Here is an 18,424-nt window from a genome sequence, read left to right as displayed (position 1 = left end):
CATTTCAAAGGGGCCCAATATTATTTAGATCAATCAGTCTCTGGAGCAATTTATGCCCAAGGGTATTATCAGAAGCAGTGGAGCACACAGCTGGCAATTAGTGGTGGCTAACAGCTGTATGTGATATCAGTAGAGGCAGAGCAGCCAGAAACTTAATGGGGAGATCAGGGAAGGTAGCAGCCAGAGACACCCTGACTAAAACTACAGTCATCTGTAGTTATGGAGGAGATTGTTTGCATACTCAAGGCTGCACCCTCTGAAGAACATCAGAGGCTGCATACTGCAAGGGAAGAGATTTCATTGTACTAGTTCAGTCAAGTCATGAAATAAATAATGACAAGCCCCAGGAAGGGGAGGAAATTATCTAGATTTGCTACACTATATTATCTCAAGTATCCATTTTCAACAATAACAGCAAAATACTTGATATGCCAAGTAATAGACAAGTGTTATCCATAAAAAGGAGACAAAAAAAAAAAAAGCAGACAATAGAAACTGCCTTTTGGGGTCCCAGATGTTGGACTTAGCAGACAAAAACATCAAAGCAGCTATTATGTATGTGTTCAAATAACTAAAGGAAATACAATTTTTAAAAAGGAACATCTGATAATAGTGTTTCACAAAGTGAAGAATATCAATAAAACCAATTTATTTTAAAAAATAGAAATTATGGAGTTCAAGAATACAATTAGTGAGATGAAAAAATTCAGAAGGGCTCAATAGTTGTTTTCAGCTGGCAGAAGAAAGAATCTGAACTTAAAGACATCATTAAAGAGTATACAATCTGAAGAAAAAGTGAAAAAATAATAAAGAAAAATTAACAGCTTCAGAGAAATGTAGGGTATCATTAAGTGTGTCAAAATACACATAATGAGAGTATCAGAAGATGAGAGAAAAAGGAGTAGAAAAATATTCAAAGAAATAATGACTGAAAACATCCCAAATTTGATGAAAACTACCAGTCTACTAATTGAAGCATATGAACAAGCTCCAATTAAGATAAACATAAAGAAATCTACACTAAGACACTTTTACCAAAAATGTAGGAAGACAAAAACAGACAAAAAATCATGAAAGTCACAAGAGAAAAGCATATACAAGGGGACCCTGACAATATTGATGGCTGACTTCTAATCAACAATAGAGGTCAGAAGGCCAATGGGATGATATATTCAAAGTGCTGAACGAAAAAGAAACTGTCCACCGAGAAACTTATATCGAGCAAAACTATCTTTCAAAAATGAATGCAAAATACATTCCCAGATAAACAAAAACCAGGCAAATTTCTTGCTGTCAGACCCATATAAGACAAGTTTTTAAGGCTTAAAGCAAGCTGCACCAAATAATTTGAATCCACACATTTATAAAGATAATTAAGTACATAAATATAAGAGATAGTATAATTGTATAGTTCCTTTCCTTTTTAAAACTGATTTATAAAGCAACTGTATAAAACAATATATATGTAAAAATTGTGATGTTGGGTCTGTAACATTTGGAAATATAATATATTTGACAGTAACAGCACAAATGATGTAAGTGGTAATAATGCTGTACTGGGGTAAGGAAATGGCATCTCAAGTTATAGAAAGACATGAAGAATCAGAAGTGGCAAATAAAATGGTTAGTATAACAAACTATATAAGTATATAGTTGGTCTACTATAAAGACTCAAACCACTGAAACTGAATCAAGAAGGAATGGAAAATCTGAACAGGACAATAGCCAAAGGTTAAATCGGTAGCTTAAAAATTTCTGCAAAGAAAAGCTCAGTCACAGATTATTTCACTGTTGAAATCCACCAGATATTTAAAGAAGAATACCAATAATTTCCCAACTAATTCTATAAAGGTAATAAAGACTGAGCCTGATAAGAAAACCAGACAAAGATATCACAAGAAAAAAAAAACCGGCCGGGCGCGGTGGCTCAAGCCTGTAATCCCAGCACTTTGGGAGGCCGAGACGGGCGGATCACGAGGTCAGGAGTTTGAGACCATCCTGGCTAACACGGTGAAACCCTGTCTCTACTGAAAAATACAAAAAGCTAGCCGGGCGAGGTGGCTGGCGCCTGTAGTCCCAGCTACTGGGGAGGCTGAGGCAGGAGAATGGCGTAAACCCGGGAGGCGGAGCTTGCAGTGAGCTGAGATCCGGCCACTGCACTCCAGCCCTGGCGACAGAGCAAGACTCCGTCTCAAAAAAAAAAAGAAAAAAAACCACAGATTGGTATCTTTTTCAATAAAGATACAAAAATTCTCAACAGAATGCCATTAAACTGAATTTAGCAAATGTAGAAAGGATTAAAACCATGACCAAATGGGATTTATCACAGGGATATAGGTTGTTTTAAACGTAGGAAACAATTCATGTAATGCGTCGAATTAACAGAATAAAGGAGAAGAATCACATGATCACCTCAATAAATGTAGGAAAAGCATTTAACAAAATTCCAGTGGCACGATCTCGGCTCACTGCAAGCTCCCAAAATTCCAAAAGTTTTTAATGAAAGGAACATTCAACAAACCAGGAAGAAAAGGAAACCTCTTTAACTTGATAAAGATGATTGCATGGACTAAATGTTTGTGTCCCTCCTCACCCTCTAAATATATATGTTGAAGCCTAATTCCCAGTGTGGTAGTATTTGGAGGTGAGAGTTGTGGGAAGTATTAATAATTAGGTCATAAGGATGGAACCTTTATGATTAGGGCACTTCTGAGAAGCAACACAAGAAAGGTTGTTTCCTCTGTTTCTGCTGTCTGCCATATGTGGACACAACAAGGTCATGGTCATCTGTAAGTCATGAAGCAGGCCTTCACCAGACACTAAATCTACTGTCACCTTGAACTTAGACTTCCCAACCTCTACAACTGTGAGAAATAAATGTTTGTTGTTTAAGCCTCCCAGTTTATGATGTATTTGTTGTAGCTTCCTGAGCTAAGACAGACATATATGGAAAACCCACACCTAACATCATACTTAATGGTGAAAGACTGTATGCTTTCTCTTACAAGATCAGGAACAAGACAAAGATGTCCATTCATGCCACTTACATGCAATATTGTACTGAAGGTTTTAGCCCGGTGTTTAGTCAGAAAGAGAAGTGAAGGGCATCCACATTAGAAAAAAAAAAAGTAAAACTATCTCTGTTTACAGATGACATAATTTTGTGTATAGAAAATTCTAAGAAAATAAAAACTATTACAACTAATAGACTGGTTGGATATGTTTGCTGGATAGAAGGGAAATATGCAAAAATCAAGCATAAAAATATATCAGCAGTGAACAGCTCAAAAATGAAATTAAGAAAACAATGCCATTTACAATAGCATCAAAAAGAATAAAATATTTTGGAATAAAATTACTAAAGACTTGCAAGATTTATGTACTGAAAACTACAAAATATTGTTGAAATAAGGCCTAGATGGTAATGGAAAGACATCCTATGTTCATGGATTGGAACACTGAATATTATTAAAGTGTTAATACTCTCCAACTTGGCCTACAGATTTCATCTGCTTTTTTGTAGAAATGAATACACTGATTGTATGAATCATGACTACACTGATTCTACCAATCATATAGAAATGTCAGATGCTGACATGGAAATGACTCATCTAGGTCATGAGGGAACTAGAATACCCAGAACAATCTTAACAAAGAATAAAGTCAGAGGACTCATGCTTACTGATTTCAAAACTTACCATAAAGCTACAATAATTACAATAGAGCAGTACTGGCATAAGGGTAGACATATTTGTCAATGAAATGGAGTGGAATGAGAGTTCAGTAATAAGCATTTAGGGTCAGTCGATATTGACAAGGATTTCAAGAGAATTTGATAGGGAAAACATAGCCATTTTGACAAATATTGCTGGAGCAACTGGATATCCATATACAAAAGAAAGAATTTGGACACCTACAACAACACAGTACACAAAGTTAACCCAATATGGATCATAGACCTAAATATAAGGGCTCAAACTATAAAATTCTTAAAAAGAAATACAGGAATAAATGTTGATGACTTTGGATGAGGCAAAGCATTCTGAATGTATGACACCAAAAGCACAAACAGCAAAAGAAAAAAAATAGAAAAATTGGACTTGATCAATTATTTCAGAGTCAAAACAATGACCAATAAATTAACTGATCAATTTTAAAACTTTTATGTTTCAAAGAGCAACATCAAGAAAGTGAAAAGACAAACCACAGAATAGGAGAAAATTTTTCTTACATATCTGATAGGGTACTTTTGTATAGAATATATCTAGAATAGGTACAACTCAACAATAAAAAGACAGGTGGCCCAATTTAAAAATGGGCAAAGGGTCTGAATAGGCATTTCTACAAAGAAGATTGACTAATGGACAATAGACACTGAAAAAGATACTTAAAAATCATGCCTGTAAGTAATCCCAGCACTTTAGGAGGCTGAAGCAGATGGATCACTTGAGATAGGGAAAATGGAAGTGTTCTGAAGGTCTCTTGATACTGGAAAGGGGGAAATACTAGAAGAAAAAGTTGATTTGTTGGGAAAATGTTACCTCTTGGTAGGGGTATAATTGATACCTTGTTTTAAATAATAATGGAAACTGTCATTTAAAATATGTTCAAGCAATGTGTCCAACCAGAAAAGAGCGAGGTAAACATTAAAGAAAATGGAAAAAGGGATGGTAAACATTAACAGAATAGAAAAGTATATTACAATTTCAAATTAACAATGAGAAGACATGGAGGGACTGTCAACATGGCCAAATCATTAAAAATGAAGAAAAGGAAAAAACAAGAATATGAAATAAATACCAAACATAAAGCAAGAGAAAATAATAAAAAGAAATATATTGGTCATTGCACTAATTATGAAATGGATTAAATTCTTACATTAAGAAAGATTATAAACAACCACAAAAATAAAACTTAGAGATAAAGAAAGATTATAAATAATGGGATGAACAAATAAATGGTAGATAAATGTATACACAAATGCAAAGAAAGCAGAAGTGGCAATATTAGCATCATGCAAGCTATAATTAAACATTAAAAGCCCAAACAGGGTAAAGAGGAATATTTTATAGAAGGATAAAGGGGAATAATAATAAAACAGGATAAAGAGGAATAATTATAGAAGATGCAATTTTTAACATAATAGACCCATAAGCACTAAATAGTAAATCAGCAAAATAGCAAGATATGCTTAGACCTGTATTTATCTGGAATAGAATGTCTATGAATTTTTTTCAGTATATCTACAGAACATTTACAAAACTTAATTGTAAAATTGTCCACAAAGTGAACCTTTACAGATTTAAATAAGAATAGATATCTGGGCCGGGCGCGGTGGCTCAAGCCTGTAATCCCAGCACTTTGGGAGGCCGAGACGGGCGGATCACGAGGTCAGGAGTTCGAGACCATCCAGGCTAACACGGTGAAACCCCGTCTCTACTAAAAAATACAAAAAAAAAAAACTAGCCGGGCGAGGTGGCGGCGCCTGTAGTCCCAGCTACTCGGGAGGCTGAGGCAGGAGAATGGCGTAAACCCGGGAGGCGGAGCTTGCAGTGAGCTGAGATCCGGCCACTGCACTCCAGTCCGGGTGACAGAGCGAGACTCCATCTCAAAAAAAAAAAAAAAAAAGAATAGATATCTTACAGGATCCATTCCATCTGTGTGAGTGGAGAGAAGTCATCTCAAACAAAAGTTATTTTAAAAAAAAGATGAACTTATTTGACAATATAGAAATTTAATTTTTTTTTTTTTTTTTTTTTTTTTTTGAGATGGAGTTTTGCTCTTGTTGCCCAGGCTAGAGTGCAATGGAGCGATCTCGGCTGACTGCTGCCTCCGTCTCCCGGGTTCAAGCAATTCTCCTGCCTCAGCCTCCCGAGTAGCTGGGATTACAGGCATGCGCCACCACGCCTGGCTAATTTTGTATTTTTAGTAGAGACGGGGTTTCTCCATGTTGGTCAGGCTGGTCTCAAACTCCTGACCTCAGGTGATCTGCCTGCCTCGGCCTCCCAAAGTGCTGGGATTACAGGCGTGAGCCACTACGCCTGGCAAATTTTAAATTTTTTAATGGCAAAAGATGCTTTAAAATTCATAGGCAAATGAAAGACTAGGATAAACATTTTTAACTCAGATAACAAAGGGGTAATATAAAAGATCCCTTTAAATTGTTAAGAAAAAGACAACCCAGTTGAAAATGGGCAAAGGATAAAAATAGGCAATTAACAGAAAGACTTATTCAGATAGCTGGCAAACATATGGGAAAAAAATGTTTAGATTCATTAGTGAAATTAAATATTTTAATCACAATGACATATCACTTTACATTTATTAGACTTTTCTCATGGAGAGGAAAAGCATTCCTCATTACTCTTGGAAACTTGAAGGGTTAATGCACTGGTAAACAATCTCTTAACCTCCATTAAAATGTTTGTACCTTTTAACTCAGTAGTTCCATCCTTGTGAGTCTATGCCATAAACATTAAGCCAACCATACAGAATGCCATATGGATGGGATGTTTATTACAGCATTTCCCCGGGGTAGCAAAAACCTGAAACAAAGTTTATGCCCATCAATAGGGGATTGTCTGGAAAGCTATGGTGCATATATACTGTCAATTATTACACAACCATTAAAGAATCAGGGCTCTACCGTTGACTTGAAGGAATTTTTTTCCATAATTGACAAAGAAACATGAAGTGCAAGACAAGAAAGAAATAGAAGGAATCTCATACCCTTTTCTAAAAAGCATAAATGAATAAAACAGCTCTATAAATGAATGTATTTTTATGGATATATGAGCATGGAGAATACATATTGGGTGGTAGTAATATGAGTTACAGGATCTTTAGTTGGAGTTTGATCATATAAAAGGGAAGGAAATGGGAAAGAGTAATCAAGCAAAAATGATATGTGGTATCATTTTAATATATTTTAATTTATAGATATTTATAAAACTCTTTGATGTAGAAATTTAAAAGAAATGATAAAAATGAAGAAAAATGATCTATGGACCTAAGAGAATAATATAGATTCTTATATGTATATAGTTGTTAATGTGTTTAGAGATAAATATTTTTTAAATCTTTTGTAACCTTAAGTTGTCAAATTTTGAAAAATATATTCAGATATCTCACAGTAATTGTGCTTTTTATTAAGATTTCCTTTGTGTTTTCATTTTGCTATTATTTGGTACGTAAAAGTTTATGGCTGTTTAAAATTCCTTTTATTATTAGATACTATTTCACCCTGTCTCCTTTAGTGTTTTTGGTCTTGAACTGTATTTTCTAATGTTAATGTTACCAGTTCTGCTCTCTTAGCTTGTATTTGCCTAGCATATCCTTACTCATCATTTTTTGTATTGTCATTTCATTTCAGAGGTGTTTGTTATAAATACTGCAGAGCAGTATTCTTTTTCCAAATCTGAGCACACCACTCTCTGCTTTTTATAAGGGATTTAATTAGCCCTTTCACATTTATTTTGGTAATTGATCATTTGGTTCTATCCTCTCAGTCTGATTTGTGACATGAATAAATGATTTAATTCTGTATGACTTTTATTTTGGATGCAAGAATTTTTTTAAGATTATTTTCAGAGAATCCCAATTCTGAATTTGGTATACTATATTTAATACAGGTAATAATTAGTGCCGATGTAAACCTATTGAGAACATTTCTTTTTTTCTTTACCTTGACTTCATGAAGACAAATTGAGTGGCAGCAATAATACGAACAAAAGACAAAAAATTGCTCAGGACTTCCTCAACTCTATTGACCAGACAGGAGAACTTTTAGCAATGTTTGAAGATGACGAAGTTGATGAAGTTAAACAAGAAAGAATGGAGGTATAGTACATTCTTCCCTTTTTACAGAAATAGAACAACCACTACAGTGCCTATGCTATTTGGTTCTATTCTCATGTTCTTTAAATGTTTGAAATCTCTAAGTCAGTGGTTTTATGTCTGACGGTAGAGATGTGCAGAGGATCATGATCACCCCTGAAGTGGGAGTCAGATCTACCTTCAGCATCAACTTTGGGAAATGACTTCTGTTTTCCTTTCCTTATTTCCTTTTTTTAAAAATGAGTAGGTTTCCCTACTCTGGATCTGACATTTACTGATTTTATTTTATTAAGCTCATTTGTAATTAAATATTTACCTTTTTTTGTTTCAAATCATCCAGTTTTATTTGTAAACAAAACTAATTCTTATTGCTTTTATATTGGCATATATAGTGTGAAGAGCTATTCTTCTGGCTATAGTTGCAGACTGTGATTGGACTCACTAGCTAGGGTAGTACCCAGGGCAATTACATGCTTTATATCACTGCAAGACAAAGTTAGTGACATTTATTTGGATTCCCTGGATATGTCTTAACAATGAATTTGAAAATTATGTCTTCTATTTACCTTAGCTATCTATACATAAAATTATTATTTCTTTAAACACTAAAGGAAAAAATTAAAGTAAAATGGTTTATTTCATTTCAGTGCCTTCCAAATTACAAGACAGTATTTTCACAGTTCATATTGCTATTATCATACTTTCACATATAAGGAATCTCCATTTTCCCCTTCTCTTTCAGTTGGGCAAGAGAAGTAATTTCAGAATTACAAAAGATTGTGCTAAGTGCCAACTTTATTATAGTTTCTATGCATGCTGAAAATATAATTATTTTGTGTTAAACTTTGGAGGAGGTCCAGTAGATATACATGCTTTATAAACTTCAACAACCTTTAATGAATTAGCATGCTTAGATCATGAACTGTGATCTAAAGGCAGTGTTCTTTTAGGTATCAATTACTTTAGAAATGTGTGGTTATCTTGGTTTGGGACAACTGCAAATGGTTTTAGTTCAACTTTGCCTTGGGCCAAAAACATGCTAAGTTGTCCAAAGCAGATGATAAACATGTATTTCTGATGTCATCATTGCCTAAACAGGATATGGTTGTTTAGTGGCATGGTTTCACTTATGATGCATTACACAAAGAGAAAATATTGTTTATGCTTTATTTTTAAATATTTTTATATTATAAAAATGGCCACTGAGAAAGGTTCATTAAGGAATAAAACATAATACATAAATCATTAGTAAAATTGAGCAGGTAACTTTTCAATTTTGATGGGAAAATCTTGGCTAGCCAAACCTGTTTCCTAAAAGGGCATTCCACAATCAAGAAGAGAAGAAATGGAACTTTTTTTTGCTCTATAATAGCAGGCTACTGTACACCTAGAAAAATGGGGGTCAGCAGGGTACTAAAGTCAATAAAATATCTGGAGATGCAGGGTAGAAAAAGCTTGGGTACTTACGCAGCCTGTACACTTCTTCTTTATAGTTATGTATTACATACTGGTAACCAGGATAATAAAATATCAGAAGTTGATAAAAATAGTTACAGTGAAAGTCTTCATATGTACAATAAACATAAGACTGGCAACTTCGTTAAGCTTTATACCATAACAAAAATCTTCTCTGGCCAACATAACAGAGTAGCGTTTATATTCTACTCATCCAAATAACAGTTTAACTGAAAAAAAATACGCTGGGCTTGTAGACCATAACTGGGACAGTAGAAAGTGGAACCGTTAAGAGCATAGGCCTTGCCTGCTTCTAATTTGATAGGTTATAGTTTCTAGAGTAAACCACAACTGTGGCAGTTCATATGAAACCACTTTGGACTCAGAGACTGCAATCTCTTGCCTTTTTTTTTTTTTTTTTTTTTTGAGGCGGAGTCTCGCTCTGTCGCCCGGACTGGAGTGCAGTGGCCAGATCTCAGCTCACTGCAAGCTCCGCCTCCCGGGTTTACGCCATTCTCCTGCCTCAGCCTCCTGAGTAGCTGGGACTACAGGCGCCCGCCACCTCGCCCGGCTAGTTTTTGTATTTTTAGTAGAGACAGGGTTTCACCGTGTTAGCCAGGATGGTCTCGAACTCCTGACCTCGTGATCCGCCCGTCTCGGCCTCCCAAAGTGCTGGGATTACAGGCTTGAGCCACCGCGCCCGGCCGCAATCTCTTGCTTTTAAAGTTCAGTAGAATAATCAGTCCTAGCATCATTCAGTGACTTAATTTTCCTCTAAGCATCACTTATGGTTGCAGAAACTTTGTTTACTACCTTCTCCCCTAGAATGTATGAAAATGGTATGGACCTACCAACAGGCTTCATTTTAGTTTTCTTTCTTCTTTATAGATATAAAAACTCACTTGGTATTCTAGCTTCTTCTCAAAACATTGAGCAAATATACAAAAAACAGTCTAAGTCCTTTCCTATTGTTTTCAGTTGATGTATGTGTGCATGACTTTAGTTTCATCCATAATTTACTTAATTACTATTAATTTATGTGACTTGAAATACAAAAAAAGTCTGAATTTTTGCATCCATTTTGTCTTACTAGTTCATCATCGTGACAGTTAGCTAACTCTTACACATTTATTTTTCTCTAGCACCAGATTCTGGGTATACCTATAGTAGAGATCCATGATCTCAGAACATCCTTTTAAATGATCAAATAAAGATTAAATAGTGCTCAGAGTTCTTTTAGTGTATCTGAGAGACTGAGAAAGAAAAGCAGGGAAATACATACAACTATAGCTTCCCTCCAACCCCACCCACCTCCATCCCAAAATAAGGCAGGTGTGTCTAAGTGTAGCTAATGTTACTTTCATTCTAATTTTTTCAGCTAATCAAATAATTTGTGACTGTGTCAACCAAAGTCTCAAATAGCTTTGAGTTTTCTTGTCAGTGAGGAACTGTGGTCACCCCCAGAAGAGCTGTGCCTAAGAACCTGCTTTGCTGCTTATAAAGGAACCTGAGAAGCTCGGGTTTGTCATTAATCAAGTAAACTCTCTAGTCTTGTAAGCCACTAAGTTTGTAAAGAGATGTAAACAATAGATGCTTAAAAAGTTGGGAGAACTCTACCTTCAGACTAATCCTCAAATTGATAAAAGTAAATAAGAGAGCAAAGATTAGAGCTTAGAGAGAGAGCTTTTAAATAGTTTGGGGGTACAGAAAATCCCTAGGGACTTTGTATCTCGTGTTTTCATATCAGGCTTAATAGTGGAATCTAGAGAAAAGCAGAGTGATACACATAACATTTAAGGCAGCTTAAAATTTGTTGATAATCAGCTTTAAATTGAGTAAGGTGCCAGGTGGTCATCTGAATTTGCTTAACCTGAAAGGAACTGACCATAGATTTGAAAACATAGTTTCTTATACAGGCTGAATAATAAGAGAAATCAGGTGTATCATTCAGTTGTGCCCAAGTGTAGCATGGTTATGATTCCTGGGGATTTTGACTCCCAGGGTTATGGTTTTTGGAGGTAAGTGGACTAGAAAACTCATTGAAGAAGAGATAGGTGGATGCCTGTAGAAGTTGTCCATCTTCTCCTGTTTTTGAAGTCTTTCTACCATTCCCATTTGTACCTATCATGATTTCTTTTAATTATAAGGAAAAGGAAAATAAAATGCCTTTAAAGCTAACAGTCCAAAAATATCTTAGATAAGACTTAGCATTAAAGAAAAAGGCTAATCTCAGTAAGATAAACATTCACAAATACCAGAAGAGTTTAAAAGGTTGAGTTAAAAACTGAAACTCTTAAAAATCTTAGAATATATAGGACTATGAAATGAAGATAGAATTATATACTACAAAGATATATGTAGTTTACATATGTACATAATAAATACCTGTATGTATATATGTATATATATACATTTATATTTGCATATACATTTATATATGCCAATTCATTTGCATATTTGTATACAGTATGCCCATATATACATACATAGAAATAGAAATGAAATTTTTCTAGATTATTTAAAGGGAAAAGTTAAAGAACAATCAGAGGTATATCATACAAATTCTGTAATACTGGTGCTTACAATATCAATTTCAGAGAAAAGAGAATTTAGGGAGAGAAGCATTAAAATGGAATAAAGGCAATAATTTTATGTTACTAAAAAATACGGCTATAGTGAAAATATAGTAGGTGCAAACTGTCAATCATCAAACTCCGGAGAATTGAAACCTTCTGGTAGTGTGGGGAGAGGTCAGAGAAATACATTTGTTGTGGAGACTAGAACATACCATCCCAATCCTTAACTGATTAATTGAAGGGAAATAAAAAGACTTTAATAAATCCCAGAACTTTGGGAGGCCGAGGCTACACACAAAGGGTTACAAACAAAGGGAAGCCAATCGGACTAACAGCAGATCTCTCGGCAGAAAGTCTCCAAGCCAGAAGACAGTGGGGGCCAATATTCAACATTCTTAAAGAAAAGAATTTTCAACCCAGAATTTCATATCCAGCCAAACTAAGTTTCACAAGTGAAGGAGAAATAAAATCATTTACAGGCAAGCAAATGCTTAGAGATTTTGTCCCCACCAGGCCTGCGCTACAAGAGATCCTGAAGGAAGCACTAAATGTGGAAAGGAACAACAGGTACCAGCCATTGCAAAAACATGTCAAAATGTAAAGTCCATTGATGCTAGGAAGAAACTGCATCAACTAGTGAGCAAAATAACCAGCTAATATCACAATGACAGGATCAAGTTCACACATAACAATATTAACCTTAAATGTAAATGGACTAAATGATCCAATTAAAAGTCACAGACTGGCAAATTGGATAAAGAGTCAAGACCCATCACTTTTCTGTATTCAAGAGACCCATCTCACATGCAGAGACACACATAGGCTCAAAATAAAGGGATGGAGGAAGATCTACGAAGCAAATGGAAAACAAAGAAAAGCAGCAGTTGCAATCCTAGTCTCTGATAAAGCAGACTTTAAACCATCAAAGATCAAAAGAGACAAATAAGTCCATTACATAATGGTAAAGGGATCAATTCATCAGGAAGAGCTAACTATCCTAAATATATATGCACCCAATACAGGAGCACTCAGATTCATAAAGCAAGTCCTTGGAGACTTACAAAGAGACTTAGACTCCCATACAATAATAATGGGAGACTTTAACACCCCACTGTAAACATTAGACAGATCAACGAGACAGAAAGTTAACAAGCATATCCAGGAATTTAACTCATCTCTGCACCAAGCGGACCTAATAGACATCTACAGAATTCTCTACCCCAAATCAACAGAATATACATTCTTCTCAGCACCACATCACACTTACTCCAAAATTGACCACATAGTTGGAAGTAAAGCACTCCTCAGCAAATGTACAAGAACAGAAATTATACCAAACTGTCTCTCAGACCACAATGCAATCAAACTAGAACTCAGGACTAAGAAACTCAATCAAAACCACTCAACTACATGGAAACTGAACAACCTGCTCCTGAATGACTACTGGGTACATAACGAAATGAAGGCAGAAATAAAGATATTCTTTGAAACCAATGAGGACAAAGATACAACATACTAGAATCTTTAACACACATTTAAAGCAGTGTGTAGAGGGAAATTTATAGCACTAAATGCCCACAAGAGAAAGCAGGAAAGATCTAAAATTAACACCCTAACATCACAATTAAAAGAACTAGAGAAGCAAGACCAAACACATTCAAAAGCTAGCAGAAGGCAAGAAATAACTAATATCAGAGCAGAACTGAAAGAGATAGAGACACAAAAAACCCTATCAAAAAATCAATGAATCCAGGAGCTGGTTTTATGAAAAGATCAACAAGATTGATAGACCACTAGCAAGACTAATAAGAGAGGAGAATCAAATAGACACAATAAAAAATGATAAAGGGGATATCACCACCGACCCCACAGAAATACAAACTACCATCAGAGAATACTATAAACACCTCTGTGCAAATCAACTAGAAAACCTAGAAGTAATGGATAATTTCCTGGACACTCACACTCTCCAAAGACTAAACTAGGAAGAAGTTGAATCCCTGAATAGACCAATAGCAGGCTCTGAAATTGAGGCAATAATTAATAGCCTACCAACCAAAAAAGGTCCAGGACCAGACGGATTCACAGCCGAATTCTACCAGAGGTACAAGGAGGAGTTGGTACCATTCCTTCTGAAACTATTCCAATCAATAGAAAAAGAGGGAATCCTCCCTAACTCATTTTATGAGGCCAACATCATCCTGATACCAAAGCCTGGCAGAGATAGAACAAAAAAAGAGAATTTTAGACTAATATCTCTGATGAACATCAATGCAGAAATCCTCAATAAAATATTGGCAAACCAAATCCAGCAGCACATCAAAAACCTTATCCACCATGATCAAGTGGGCTTCATCGCTGGGATGCAAGGCTGGTTCAACATATGCAAATCAATAAATGTAATCCAGCATATAAACAGAACCAAAGACAAAAACCACATGATTATCTCCATAGATGCAGAAAAGACCTTTGACAAAATTCAACAGCCCGTCATGCTAAAACTCTCAATAAATTCTGTATAATAAGAACTATATATGACAAACCCACAGCCAATATCATACTGAATGAGCAAAAACTGGAAGCATTCCCTTTGAAAACTGGCACAAGACAGGGATGCCCTCTCTCACCACTCCTAGTCAACATAGTGTTGGAAGTTCTGGCCAGGGCAATCAGGCAAGAGAAAGAAATCAAGAGTATTCAATTAGGAAAAGAAGTCAAATTGTCCCTGTTTGCAGATGACATGATTGTATATTTAGAAAACCCCATTGTCTCAGCCTAAAATCTCCTTAAGCTGATAAGCAACTTCAGCAAAGTCTCAGGATACAAAATTAATGTGCAAAAATCACAAGGCTTCTTATACACCAGTAACAGACAAACAGAGAGCCAAATCATGAATGAACTCCCATTCACAATAACTTCAAAGAGAATAAAATACCTAGGAATCCAACTTACAATGGATGTAAAGGACCTCTTCAAGGAGAACTACAAACCACTGCTCAGTGAAATAAAAGAAGACACAAACAAATAGAAAAACATACCATGGTCATGGATAGGAAGAATCAATATTGTGAAAATGGCCATACTGCCCAAGGTTATTTATAGAATCAGTGCCATTCCCATTAAGCTACCAATGACTTTCTTCACAGAATTGGAAAACACTGCTTTAAAGTTCATATGGAACCAAAAAAGACCCTGCATTGCCAAGACAATCCTAAGCCAAAAGAACAAAACTGGAGGCATCAGACTACCTGAGTTGAAACTATACTACAAGGCTACAGTAACCAAAACAGCATGGTACTGGTAACAAAACAGAGATATAGACCAATGGAACAGAACAGAGCCCTCAGAAATAATACCACACATCTACAACCATCAGATCTTTGACCAACCTGAGAAAAACAAGAAATGGGGAAAGGATTCCCTATTTAATAAATGGTGCTGGGAAAATTGGCTAGCCATAAGTAAAAAGCTAAAACTGGATCCTTTCCTTACTCCTTATACAAAAATTAATCCAAGATGTATTAGAGACTTAAATGTTAGACCTAAAACCATAAAAACCCTAAAAGAAAACCTAGGTAATACCATTCAGGACATAGGCATGGGCAAGGACTTCATATCTAAAACACCAAAAGCAATAGCAACAAAAGCCAAAATTGACAAATGGGATCTAATTATACTAAAGCAAAACAAACTACCATCAGAGTGAACAGGCAACCTACAGAATGGGAGAAAATTTTTGCAATCTACTCATCTGACAAAGGGCTAATATCCAGCACTTAAAAAGAACTCAATCAAATTGACAAGAAAAAAACAACCCCATCAAAAAGTGGGCAAAGGATATGAACAGACACTTCTCAAAAGAAGACATTCATACAGCCAGCAGACACATGAAAAAATGCTCATCATCACTAGCCATCAAAGAAATGCAAATCAAAACCACAATGAGATACCATCTCACACCAGTTAGAATGGCAATCATTAAAAAAATCAGGAAACAACAGGTGCTGGAGAGGATGTGGAGAAATAGGAATGCTTTTACACTGTTGGTGGGACTGTAAACTAGTTCAGCCATTGTGGAAAACAGTGTGGCGATTCCTCAAGGATCTAGAACTAGAAATACCAGTTGACCCAGCCATCCCATTACTGGGGATATACCCGAAGGATTGTAAGTCATGCTGCTATAAAGACACATGCACACGTATGTTTATTGTGGCACTATTCACAATAGCATAGACTTGAAATCAACCCAGATGTCCATCAGTGACAGACTAGATTAAGAAAATGTGGCACATATACACCATGGAATACTGTGCAGCCATAAAAAAGGATGAGTTCGTGTCCTTTGTAGGGACATGGATGCAGCTGGAAACCATCATTCTCAGCAAACTATCGCAAGAACAGAAAACCAAATACCACATGTTCTCACTCATAGGTGGGAATTGAACAGTGAGATCACTTGGACACAGGAAGGGGATCATAACACAACGTGTCCTATTTTGTGGAGGGTGGGGGGAGGGATAGCATTAGGATGAGTTAATGGGTGCGGCACACCAACATGGCACATGTATACATATGTAACAAACCTGCACGTTGTGCTCAAGTACCCTAGAACTTAAACTATAATTAAAAAACAGAAAAACCATATGATAGTTTTAATTGGTAATAAAAAGACATATGACAAAATTCACTTCCTAGCCTTTTTGGAAATTCTTAGTAAACTAGATATAGAAAAGTCCTTCTACTTTATGATAAAAAATCTCACTTAAATGAACAGACATCAGGATAGTTTTAAAAATATTAAGAGTTCTATTAAATTCTGAATATGCACTGTTACTGCTTTTATTTGCCAGAGTTCAAGGAGCACTAGGCAGTGTGATAAAAGGCATTGCTATTGGCAGGAGACCAAAATTTATCATTATGTACAGATAACGTAATTTATTAATTTTGGTAATCCTTGAGAATCAGTATAAAAAGTACTGAACCCAGTAGAAGTTTTCATTAAGTCAGAGAGACACTGACCGAGATTAGGAACTTCTTCCATAATTCTGTAATACTTGATAATAAATTCAGTAATAGTCAATAGTAAAATTGAGAAAAAAAGGCAATGTCGATCAGAATAATACAATAAAAAAATTATTTGGAGATAAACTTTGTATTAACAATAAATGTAAAAGAAATATATAACTCATTTTTAATAATGTACTGAGACATGAGTATATAAATGAAAAAACACTATGTTCCTGGATACAGACTAAATGTTGTAAATTTCAGTTATTTCCACATTAATATATTGACTTAATGTTGTTTAACAGAAATCTCAGCAAGATTAAAAATAAAAACTTTTTTCACTGATATTAGACTTCACCTGAAGTTATAAAATTTACGATAGCCAAGAAATTTTCACTAAAGAAGAGTAGGCGATTGAGTTTAATTTAATGGCAAAACTGCAATTACTTTTGCATCAACCTAATACCACCAAATAATATAAGATTCCATGAAACTACAACAGTCGAAATAGTGTGGTACTGGCGTAAAACCCACAGGCATGCCTGTTCCGAGAATAAATGATACAATTAACTATAAAGAAGAATTAGTCACAATAAAGATGGCATTAGACACCAGTGGGAGAAAGATGCCAAGACAACTAAAGAACTATCGGAAAAGAAAACATAATGATAACTCAACCTTATACATCTATCAGAATACATTCCAGAATATTAAAAATTTGGTATAAAAAGTAAAACCATTTTTAAAAATTAAAAATAACCACAGGTAATATGGAAGGACTTTCTAGGCTTTCATTTCAGAGCTTTTGAGAAATACTACTCCTCAAACTTTTGACACATACACTGTGGGAGTAGGGAATGGTCTGTTTTCAAATAAGTTTGTGAAATGCTAAGTTCAAATTTTTCAGAAGGTTCTTTTAGGAATTTTCAGAGGGTTTTGTATGCTAAATTTTGTGAATTTTTCAAGAGAGGAAATAGACTCTATTAAAATATTCTGAAAGGTCACTCAGAGCCCAGTTTGGGGGTGAAAAAATCACAAAGGAAGTGACTTTTAAATTCGATCTTATAAAAATTATGTCTGTGTTTCAGAAACACAAAAAATTATTAAAAGGCAAATGCATAAAAATATGACACAACTATCAGTATCATTTATATAGATCTTTTAAAATCAATAAAATATAACATTCTAGCAGAAAAATTGGCAAAGGATATGAAAAAGAAATAAAAATAAATATATAAAGTATCTACTTACTGGAATTGAAATAATGCCATTTTTGTATATAAAATGTCAAGAGTAAGATGGGAGTGGTAACACATTAACTGTGGAAATGTAGATTAGTAAAACCAAGAAAGTATTTTAAAATATCAATTCAGTTAGAAGCATTAATATACTGCAACCTAGTAGACCTACATTTGGTAATTTCTCTTTAGATATCAGGAATTTTGTTCATATGCACATTCATACGCACAAAACTCTTCATCACAATGTCTTACGTAATATTGGAAATGGAGTGAGAACCCTGTTTACCTGATGATAAGGGAATATTCATA

The 18,424-nt window shown here is 35.1% G+C and overlaps 1 protein-coding gene across 5 annotated transcripts in view; it reads left to right on the top strand.

The window, feature by feature from the left end:
• Positions 1-18,424, top strand: part of SUPT3H (SPT3 homolog, SAGA and STAGA complex component) — a 549,180-nt gene that overhangs the window by 352,615 nt on the left and 178,141 nt on the right. For all 5 annotated transcript variants that reach the window (XR_004056848.1, XR_004056849.1, XM_010372540.2 and 2 more), the window contains one exon: positions 7,700-7,839. Coding sequence is in view for 3 of the 5 variants with exons in the window: in XM_010372540.2 (XP_010370842.1) it covers positions 7,700-7,839 (140 nt within the window). In the remaining 2 variants the exon portion in view is untranslated. The remainder of the gene's footprint in view (positions 1-7,699; positions 7,840-18,424) is intronic.

Source organism: Rhinopithecus roxellana, chromosome 4 (assembly GCF_007565055.1).
Source record: "Rhinopithecus roxellana isolate Shanxi Qingling chromosome 4, ASM756505v1, whole genome shotgun sequence".
Taxonomy (NCBI): Eukaryota; Metazoa; Chordata; class Mammalia; order Primates; family Cercopithecidae; genus Rhinopithecus; species Rhinopithecus roxellana.
This window is presented reverse-complemented; position numbering and strand designations above follow the sequence as displayed.